This window comes from Oculina patagonica, chromosome 3, assembly GCF_052425735.1.
Source record: "Oculina patagonica isolate OP01 chromosome 3, crgOcupat, whole genome shotgun sequence".
NCBI classification, from domain to species: Eukaryota; Metazoa; Cnidaria; class Anthozoa; order Scleractinia; family Oculinidae; genus Oculina; species Oculina patagonica.
The window spans coordinates 13918030-13929371 of NC_135760.1; the positions used below are offsets into that span (position 1 = coordinate 13918030).

Sequence of the window (11342 nt, forward strand, 5' to 3'; positions counted from 1 at the left end):
CCAGCCTTGCAATAAACCTGGTTTTACTAAATTTTAACTTGCTTTTTCATGGGTAGGAGATTAATTTCAGCTTGTCATCTGAGTAGCTAAGTTAGGACCTGTTGGGCGGGGTACGAAATTGGATGGGTGATTTGGAACACCCCCACTCAGCAAGAGCAAGTGCAAGAATCGCAAAGATACTTGGAACCCAAATACGAAACTACAACTTTAATGCGTTCGAAAATGATCAAAACTACACAAGAAGTTTCCCATCTGGTAGACATCACTGGGTTAGGAAATATATTAAAAAACAGCATTTTATCTCAATGTCTGCCTCGTTCCCCAGCGAACCGTACGTATGACTGGCACTTGGTCAACAATTACAAAATTAAAGTGTTTTATTTTATTTTATGTAGAGATCTAGAGAATACGTGAATCAGTCTACAATACGTACGAAAAAGATTGCAGTACTCAAACTGATAGTGTTGTAGACATCGTCAGGTAATTGCTACAATGCATACACGGATTAGATTGTTAACAGCCATAGCACTAGTATGTAAAGCAGATCCAGTGGCTAAATTTATAAAACAATCATTCTTCCTCGTCCCTACCAAAGACCATTAATGAAATATTCATTTTACGTTTTACGGGTTTGACGTTATTTACTTTCCACGTGGTGTTCTTACATATCCAAGCCGGTGTTTGTATTCGTTACTTCACATTGAGAATTTTCGTGGTGGTTTAATAACTTCTTGAAGCAAAAAATCTTTTTGTATTCGCGTCGAAATGTTTGATTGAGGGCTCCGTATATAATAGGGTTCAGAGCGGAGCTTATTAGACCAATATTAGTGTAGAAGAAATAGACCCCGCGCGAAAGGGACCAATCACCAACACCCATTTCCACAAAATCAATTATAAGAACAGGAGTCCAGCAAATTAGATACGCAACAACAGTAACAAATAAAGTTCGTGTCAGTTTTATCTCTTCTGATGAGATCCTGCGTGTATTCTCATCTTTAGTGGCGAAAGACACTCGTAAATTTTTGACACGTCTTGCGTTCAGTCTCAGATGTCTGAAAACATTAAGATAACAAAATGAGAGAACAGCAAGGGAAATGCACATGCAAATATAAATAACATCAGCTGTAAAAGACGACTCTGCTTCGTAGAAGCAAAAAAACTTTCCCGGATGGAAGACGTATCTTCTTCCGCTGGCAAGGTAGGGGACTGGGTACATCATAGCCACGATCCAGACCAACGCGGTCATGAACCGTGCGCGTGGCATGGTGAACAAGATTCGATGTTTCATGGGACGAACAACGCGAAAATATCGATCAACAGACATGAGGGCCATGGTTTGCAATGCGGTGGCTACTGTTGTTATGACAACAAAGCCTTGAAACTGACATGCAGTGAAGCCCGAAGCCCAGCGTCCTGCGACGAGTGTTATTAAAGATGGCGGAGTCGCGAGAGAAGCCATGGCGATATCCGACAGAGCGAGGGATGCAACAAACAGCCCTGGTACGCTTCGAAGTCTCGGCGTTTTGTAAATGATGTATAGAACAAGGAGATTTCCGATAAATGCAGCAGCAGAGATGGAACCGTACGTCAAAAATTCCAGAACAACTTGAAATGTACTTCGAGCACGTAACGATTCCGCCAGACGAAGGGCGTGTCTGTCCACTGGGGAGTACTCGGAGACATTCATTTTAGTTCTATCTAAAAAGGGCAAAAGTAACGAAGCATTATTAAATTTGCTTAACTTTTTGTTGTTTTTCTTCTTACGTTTATCTGCCCTTATTTTCTAAAGGAATTTTTAACTGGGGCATCATTTTCAGCTTTCCTTATTTGTTTTATTAAATGGCCGTTTTTATACTAGAGACGTGTTACCCGTCCGGACGAGTTTCGGCAAGCATTTTCTTGTTCGTCTGGTTATTCGTCTTTAGTATAAAGACGGGTACAAGATGCGTAACACGTCTAGGCGAGCTTCTTTTTGTTATCCGTCTTTCAAGACGCATTTCCAAAAGAAGTTTGTCTAGACGGGTAACTCGTCTTGTGCCCGTCTTTATACTACAGACTAATAACCAGACGAACAACAAAATGTTTGCCGAAACTCGTCCGGACGGGTAACACGTCTTCAGTATAAAAACGTCCAATCAGTTACTATTGCATGTAAAGATAGATATTGGAAACTACCAATTTTCTTATTTCGGTTTATATACACATCTGCACAAAAAGCTAACAATATAAAGCCAAAAAAATTGTTTTCAGATCCATTATAATACATTAGGACGGACCATTATTTTTTTGGAGGGGGGGGGGGGGAGATGAAAAATATTGAAAAAAATTGTTTGCAGGGCCTGGAAAGACAAAACAAATTGTTTTCAAGCACGATATGTATAACAAAAAATAGTAAGAATTTCGAAAAAAAAAAAATGTTTGCAGAGGTGCATAAACTAAAAAAAAATTTGCAGAGTAAAATTTTTCATCCCCCCCCCCCCCTCCAAGAAAATAATGGTCCGTCCCTTACATGTCATTCATCTGAACAAGGGGAAAGAAAAAGAAAAGGAGGTTTCTACAGCAACACTGATTAAAAAATGATTGAGTTCTGGAAATAGAGTTATGATAATTTTTTTAATGGCTTCGATATTAAAAAAAAAATTGAAGTTTTAGTTGGGAAGTTATGATAATCTTTTAATACAATTTGTTTTGTTGTGATCAGTTTTCTTTTCTTTTTCTTGCACGGGGCATGTGTCAAAAAAAACAATTAAGGGCAACTGAGCTCCAGTCACCTGTGTACATTGAAATTTCAAAACTGCCGAGCATCAGCCATTTCACTCGTGCAATATCAACAGTAGCCTTTCTGTAGTGAATTGAATTTTGTCATTGTTGCTTCGTTTGAAGGCAAAACAAGGAAATTAAAAACCTGTATAAATTGTTATTGTTTTTGCCAAATTTGTTCCGGTTTAATATGAACATTATTTCTCAGCTGCCACACGTATTTACCAAGTCAACAAATGGGGTTTTTAATAAAATGTAAGTTATAAATTATAAATCAGTAATATTGACGCATAATTTTTGCTTAAAATCCTCAAAGACCCCAACTAAGCTTAGTGCCTGGTTACCGCTAAACAACATTAACTTCTTCGGTAACAAATACATTGTTATGATTCGCGGCAAGTTTAATATTGTTAAAGTTGTAAATCTTAGTTGTGAACTGTTATTTAAAGAACAGCTAAAAGAAATAATAGGCATCAAATTTTATTTTTTTAAGACTCTATGATAATGAAACTTGGTATTAAAACGCTACAAATCTGAAAATTTGGCAAGGAAACCTTCTTGTCGACATTCTGTGTAATCCTCTTCTCTATATTACTTGCATTCAAAATTAATTTAATTCGCTCAATATCTATCTGACCTAATTCTGAAGGTTTGCAAACAGTTGCCTTCGAATATTTACAATCGCGGCTTTACTTTAAGCTGACCGAAGACCTGATAAAATAGCACAGGCCGAGCATTAAAGTCACGTTTTCAACATGCTCCGATAATACATTGCCAAAAAAAGCTTGTAATTGAAGTCGAACTTTTAAATTGTAATTTACGTTAAGGTTAAACAATAAAACAGAAAAATAGAGAAATATATGAGACAAGTTTAACTAGGTTTCTTACCGAATTCTAAACTGTACACCTTACTTTCCGTAAGCTCTGGAAGGGTGGGCTAGTTGGTTCGAGTACAACTTTAACTTAAGCTCATAAAAATATAATTTTCGAAAGGTCCTTTCTCATTTAAACATATCAGTAAGTATCTTGATATCTCCCTTGTATAAAAAAAGCGAGCGTTTATACTTACGGATTAAGGAAATAATCAGCAAATCAAATGAGCCAGAATAAAACTGAGCTCAGATCGACGTTCGGAATCACCGCGGTTTTGTGGATTAAAAGTGGTTTTATCACGTTAAGACGTCGAACTAACGCAATAAAAAACACTTCAATCGACTCACGGCGGGCGAAATGAAATCCTGCTAATCAAAATGTCTAACAAAACAGACTGATTGGTCATCAGGTGGGTGATTATGCAGCAAAGAAAGGAAACCGACAGGACGTGTTTACACGGGCGGCTAACATTTCCAAGTGATTTGCAGTGGCGAAACAGGTGGAAAACTTGGGCTACGTTTACACGGGACCGGTCCGGAACCGTTCCGAACCGGACCGGACCGGATCGGCCTCTGTTTACACGGAACCGTTTGGAACCGATCCATGTGTTTACACGGGACCATTCTGGAACCGGTCCGGAAAGGATCCATAACTGGACCTGCAAAATATTGGATCCGTTCTGGACCGGTTCCAGAACGGTCCCGTGTAAACAGAAGGCCTATCCGGTCCGAAAATCGGACCCGATCCGTTCCGGACCGGTCCCGTGTAAACATAGCCTTGATCAGCAGGTTTTGATGAGTTTTATTGAAGGATGATTATTATTCGAAAACAGGACGGACGGGGCTACAATTCCAATTTGCGCAAATCATTATATTTTAATTATTTCAACTTAGAGTACTTCAAAATTAAATAATAATTGTGAGATATGGATTCAATATCGTCGTACTTAAAAAAAAGCCGCATTTGGTATGCTGCCTTTGCAATAACATCTGCAAATGGTTAGATATTCTAGTCTTCTCGGATAAGGACGATAAACCGTAGGCCCCGTCTCCTGCATCTTCAGTGTTATGGTCAGCAGAGGACGTAAAAGAACCCACACGCTTATCGTAAAGAGTAGGGCAAAGAGTTCCCGGTGTTGTGGTCTGGTCTTTGCCCCTTGTACTGTGCTTACTGTGAAATGCTCGGAGATATTAGCTGTATAAGCTACTCTTCAAATCCGAGGGTAAACAAAGTGATGATGATGATGATGATGATGGTCCTCATAACAGTGACCTCCAAATTGGCTTTACAATGCATTTCACTAAAACCTTTTTAATTTCTGGTGTTTGATTTACTAAAGCCCATGATATTAACCTCAGGGCAATTATGTTCGTAAATTTGCATTGCATAGAGTAACAAAGAAAAAACTATTTGAAATGTTGAAACAAAAGTACGTCGATAGGAAAGTCGACTGAAAAATCAAGTAATAGTTATATTGTCTTGTACAAAGGAAAGAACGTGACAATTGTATTTTTCTTTTATGGTTTGGCTTGCCATTTGTTTCGTTGTATCGCTTTGTCACACAGGCAGCCCAAGCGCTCGTTTGGAGCGGTCGGTAGGTATAAATTGGTGTTGCATAACACTAGACCGTTGAGAATATTATAAGGCTTTGTATGGGATTTGGGTCGATTTTGCCGTAATTATGCTTAAAATACTGTAAATATACAAAATAAACTTACTTTTGCCATTTGCTGTGTCCTCTTGCCTGTTTTGCGTCTAGAAGTGGTGTTTTAGTCGATTTTTCTCTTCCCTGTTCCTTCCTAAGACGGAGTCCGTCTGGGCTGCCTGTGTTTGTCATTGCCGCATTCTGCACTGGTTGGATGTTTGCAAGACCATTCGATGATGAAAAGTGGTATATTTGGCTGACTAACTGGGGCTTCCTCTTGCTTGTTCTTACATCAGTGTTCGACATCGTCTTTCAACGTGCTGTTTGAAATAAGCCAATTTAAACCGATACATGCCGTTGTTGGTGAAATGCAAGTGAGCAGACAAGGTCAGAAAGTCTGGTACCTTTGCTTAATTGTTGGTGACTTCTGAACAACTGTGCGAATCCTCTCGAAATGAGCAGCTCCGGTCAGAAGAGAACTGAGTCATGTTTGATCTGAGTGAGTTTCTCATAGCCGCGTGCGATCTCCAAAACCACCGTGTTTACGCTCAATTCTAATGCCTTGAGAATCATCTCTTGAAAATATTTTCGGCCCAGAAGCCTTGGTAGTCAACTTGAAAAATTCCCAATTTAGGTTGTCACATGATTTAGTGGTTTGCTTCACGTCAAAATCGAAATGCATCACAATCGATCTTTCAACAAGTGAGTTAACAACAAGAAAACAGAAAAGAGCATTTCAAACTGAAAAGTGAACTCATTTGACTTATTCTAAAGCCAAGTTATTATTATAATGTCAATTGTCTGGCCATATTGCATTCTGCACTACCCTTTTGAGTCTCTCAGTTCTTCTGTGCTAATTCTCGCTTCTTGTCAGTTTTCATCTTGGTTTGATAACTTCTTAAAGCAAAAAATCCTCTTGTATTCTCGGCGAAATGTTCGATTAAGAAGTCCATAGATAATGGGGTTAATAGAGGAGCTTATTAGGCCAATATTAGTGTAGAAGAAATAGACCCCGCGGGAAAGGGACCAATCACCAACACCCATTTCCACGAAATCAATTATAACAACAGGAGTCCAGCAAATCAGATATCCAAGAACAGTAACAAATAAAGTTCGTGTAAGCCTGATCTCTTCTACTGAGATATTAGCTGTATTGTCCTCTGTAGTGGCAAATGGTGCGCGCATTTTGTTAACACGTCTTGCGTTCAATCTCAGATGTCTGAAGACGTTAAGATAACAAAATGAGAGAATAAATAAGGAAATGCACAGACAAATATAAATAACGTCAGCTTCAAAAGACGACTCTGCTTCGTGGAAACAAAAAAATTTCCCCGGATGGAAAATATATTTTCTACCGCTGGCAACATAAGGGACTGGGTACAACAGAGATAATAACCAGACTGACGCGGTCATCAGCCGTGCGCGTTGCATGGTAAATAGGGTTCGATGTTTCGTGGGACGAACAACGCGAAAATATCGATCTATAGACATGACAGCCATGGTCTGGAGAGAAGCAGCTACCGTTGTTATGACGACATAGCCTTGAAGCTGACATAAAGCGAAACCCGAAATCCAGCGGCCTGCGATGAGTGCTGCAAATGACTGCGGAGTCACGAGGGTTGCCATGGCAATATCTGACAAGGCGAGTGAAACAACAAAGAGCCCTGGTACATTTCGAAGTCTCGGCGATTTGTAAACAACGTAGAGAACAAAGAGATTTCCAATTAATGCCGTTGATGAAATGGAGCCGTGGATTAAGCAATCCAGAACAACTTGAAATGTACTTCGAGAACGTAACGATTCCGCCAGACGAAGGGCGTGTCTGTCCACAGGGGAGAGGTCGGTGGCGTTCATGTTAGATGTCTCTAAAAATAAAGCAACAAAGAACATAAGGCACATAACAAGACGCCAACTTATTTAATAATAAAATGCTGGTGATGTAAATATTCGTCAGCTTTGTCCGTTCATGATCAGAACATAAAAAAAAATCTGAGGCTTATTTGTTGACAATTTTCTAAGATCTTAGTTTTTGGTAAGAAAAACATCATTGTCATCATGTTAAGGCTAAGATTATGTTCTGATTTCTTATTGCAGTACTCCGTAGAACTTTTTTAGCAGACAGGTGTGGCCATGTGGAAAATATAGAAATTCTTCAAGTAGAGAGGATTCTAGTTTGATATCAACAAATTCCCAGAAATAAACTATTGAAAAGCATGAAAATGAATAAAGAACAGTATTTTCTCAAAAAAATGTTTTCAGAAACATTTAAGAATAAAAATCAGCGATAAGAAAGTTGAACGACGTTTCAAAGTTGACACTTGACTTACTTGACTTATGGCCAAAGCCCTAAGTGGGCATAGGGCCGTATCAAAGTTGACACGGAGTCACCAAAACGTCGTTCAATTTTCTTATCGCTGATTTTTATTCTTAAATATTTACCGAAAGAAACAAAAAACCTTTTTTACTGTGATTTTATCGATTCATAGAAAACTCGTGAAAGTTTGGAGAACTCGAAAAAATCTCTGGAGCCAACCGCCATACGGCACGTGTTCCCACTGACAGCATTTCTCGAATCATTTCGCATTTCTGTTTCTATAGCTTCATAGCAACATTAGAAAAACAGAAAAAATTAAAAAAACAATTAAACAAACATGAACAATTTAAAATTAAAAGTTACCGAACGTCGAATTTTGGCTAGAAACGTCTGAAAACTTCCTCAGGGAAATATAAAATTTGACCATTCTTGAAGGAGCAACTAAATGCTTGAACAATGAAAGTAACGGGTTATCAATGAATCTTCCCCAACTCAATATGATTCAAATTAAGTCTTGTTGGGATATCACTGGCTGATGAGGTTTTGCTATTTTTTGTTTCGGCATATGTACGTGATAAAAGAAAATTAAAACCAATGTTTGCCTTCACCTGTGCAAACTAATATTATAAAATTGTCGAAGATAAGATTATGCAAAATGAAAAGTAGGCTTACTCAAATTTTTCCTCAATTGTTATTCAAATAACAGCTTAAAGAAAGCATAATTATCTATAAAGTTTCTAATTCACAGATGTCATTAAGGTAAAAAATTTGGCAAGGAAAGTTTTCCGCCGTTGACTGTCGTTCATGCGTCAATGTGATACAATTTCTATAACTAGTAGGACCGTTAGCTAACATTAAAAAACAGGATCATGATGTCTAGCTGTATTCCTGTTCTCATCATAAAACTATAGGAAACCTTTAACCATATTATCTTGATATCCTTCATTAAAAAAATGTTTATACTTACGGATTTTTGAAATAATCAGTGAAAAAAGGAGCGAGAATATCTGCTGAGATCGATCTCCAACTTCGTATAATCAATGGTTTGGTTGATTAAAATACTCTAATCATTTGAAGACACGCTGAACACACCTCGAACAAGCGGACGAATAAGTATCTTGTTATAGCTATGTCATATCGAGCAAATTGATTGGTCACAGGCACAGGTATCCAATAGGATGAACCATTATATCATTTTGATCATATAACGCGTACTCTGATTGGCTGTGAAGTCGTTTTGGCATAGGGCAATGTAAACACAGTTCTGAGGTGTCATTGCATTTTGTTTGGTTCGTTTCATATACACAGTGTGTAAAAGAATTAGGAAAAAGCGGCTTCTTGATGCCACATTTTTGTCCACAAATCGAGAAGAGTTCCCCCAAGGTTTCTCTCATGTCTCCCTCAGGCAATGTAAACACTCGCATTTTCTATTTGCTCAATGATGACACATTCACGGGGGCGGCTGACAGTTACGACAGTCCTTCCGTTAATGAAGTCATCGTTATAGACTTGTTTCAATATTTAAATACAAAGGGTTTTAAAAAACGACAATTCAAGTTTGTAAATTTTCAAAACATGTTTCGACAGAAACCTCTGTCATCTTCAGTTGAAGATATACAAAGCGTTGAAAGTTGAATAATAAGTAGACTGAAAATGCTTATAAAGAAAAATAGTGACAACAGAACGTGAAAATGCGAGAATTACAAAGGATTATTTTAGATTAACATGGTGTAATGGATGATTGAGGCAAGGTAGTTCTTTTTGTATATGAATAGCCTCCTTTATCTCTACCTGTACCAGCTTTTAACTCAGGATAAAGGAGGCTATTCATATTCAAAAAGAACTACCTTGCCTCAATACGTATGGTACAATTTAACACATTTAGTGTTTATCATCGTTATGTATTAAGTAACAGCTTAAAGAAAGCATAATTATCTATAAAGTTAATAATTCACAGATGACATTAGGACGAAATTTGGCATGGAAAGTTTTCGTTGACTGTCGTTCATGCGACATTGTGATACAATTTCTACATAACGTTAAAATGTGAGAAAAGGATACTTTTAGATTAACATGGTGTAATTGATGATTGAGTCAAGGTAGTTCTTTTTTAATACGAATAGCCTCCTTTATCTCTGCTAGCTTTCAATTCAAGATAAAGGAGGCTATTCATATTCAAAAAGAACTACCTTGCCTCAATAAGTTAGGTTAAATTTAACACTTTTAGTGTTAATCATCGTTATGTCTTTAGTAACAGCTTAACCCTGAGAAAGCATAATTATCTTTAAAGTTAATAATTCATAGATGACATTAACGCAGAAAATTTGGCATGGAAAGTTTTCGTTGTCGGATGAACGACTGCCAGTCGTTCATGCGACACTGCAATACAATTTCCCGGAAATCCCGTTAGCTAACATGAAAAACAGAATCTTGATGTCTAGCTGAGCTGTATTCTTCTTCCCATCGTAAAACTATAGGAAACCTTGAAAATGAAAAGTAGGCTTACTCAAATCGTTCCTCAATTGTTATTCAAATAACAGCTTTAAGAAAGCATAATTATCTTTTAAGTTATTCATTCACAGATGACATTAAGGTAGAAAATTTGGCAAGAAAAGTTTTCGGTGATAGTCGTTAATGCGACCTTTATATCAATGGCATTGCATCAATTTCTACTAGCTATCTAATAAAAATAAATTTTAAAAACAGTGACCTGTTATTTAGCTGAATTCTTTTTCTTATCATAAAGGTTATCTTGTAGGTAACCTTTAACCGTATTATCTTGATATCCTTTTTTATTAAAAAGAGTCATTAACTTTTAATACTTACGGATTTTTGAAATAATCAGTGAAAAAATGGAGCGAGAATATCTGCTGAGATCGATCTCCAACTTGGTATAATCAGTGGTGTGGTGATTATAAAAACTCTAATCAATTGAAAACGCTAAACACACCTCAAACAAGCGGACAAAGATGTACAGGTATCTTGTTATCGCTATGTCATATCGAGCAAATTGATTGGTTACATGCACGATCATTAAACCAATAAAGGTTTGATCATATAACGCGTACTCTGATTGGCTGTGAAGTCGTTTTGGCATAGGACCTTGTAAACACGGTTCTGACGTGTTGTTGCACTTTGTTGGCTTTGTTTCATAAAATATGAGGCAAGTTTATCGAGGTGTCAAGAACAAACTCTCCTATACTGCGCATAGTATAAGTAAAAGTTAAAAGTTATATATTTATAGTTTTTAAAAGTTGTAATTTACAATACGAACCAGGTAAAGTTGGTCTCCTGTACTTGTAATGTGCGTGTATTTCTGTACGTGTATGTAAACAATAGTGTGTATTGTAAGTTGTATTAAAGAAACTAAGAATATTAAAAAAAAAATATTAAAAAAAAAAATAGAAAATGGCCGCTTCTTGAATCCACAGTTTTTGTACAAGACGTCGAGAAAGCTTGGGCGTTCTTGAAAGCTCTCGTGTCTGCCTCAGGCAATGTAAACACTCGCATTTTCTATTTGCTCAATAATGACACATTCACGCGTTCGGCTGACAGTTACAACAGTCCTTGCACTAATGAAGTCGTTGGATTTTTATAGACTTGTTTCAATATTTAAATAAAAGAACGGTTTTAATTTTAAGGCGGCCAATAACACTTCAGATCTATCCTAATATTTGGTATTCTATCACAAACGGCACGAGGATGTTAACGAAGTACTTTAAATGTTAAGCTGTAAAGGATTTATTATTC

General features: G+C 37.3%; 1 protein-coding gene and 1 pseudogene across 3 annotated transcripts; both read right to left on the reverse strand.

The window, feature by feature from the left end:
• Nucleotides 1-352: 352 nt before the first annotated feature.
• On the reverse strand, nt 353-4255 carry LOC144646771 (melatonin receptor type 1A-like). Of its 2 annotated transcripts, none has more exons than XM_078506460.1 (2): nt 3649-4255; nt 353-1698 (listed from the first exon to the last, which is right to left on the reverse strand). In XM_078506460.1, the coding sequence occupies exon 2, from the start codon at nt 1685-1687 to the stop codon at nt 662-664; it is 1026 nt and encodes a 341-aa protein (XP_078362586.1). In that variant the 5' UTR covers nt 1688-1698; nt 3649-4255; the 3' UTR covers nt 353-661. The 2 variants fall into 2 exon arrangements, with proteins under 2 accessions (XP_078362586.1, XP_078362584.1); XM_078506458.1 differs by having other exon boundaries at nt 3830-4100.
• A 1213-nt stretch (nt 4256-5468) lies between these two features.
• Nucleotides 5469-10670, reverse strand: LOC144646772 (neuromedin-K receptor-like; annotated as a pseudogene). Its single transcript, XR_013569475.1, has 2 exons — nt 10419-10670; nt 5469-7143 (listed from the first exon to the last, which is right to left on the reverse strand). The product of XR_013569475.1 is annotated as a neuromedin-K receptor-like (transcript).
• Nucleotides 10671-11342: the final 672 nt, after the last annotated feature.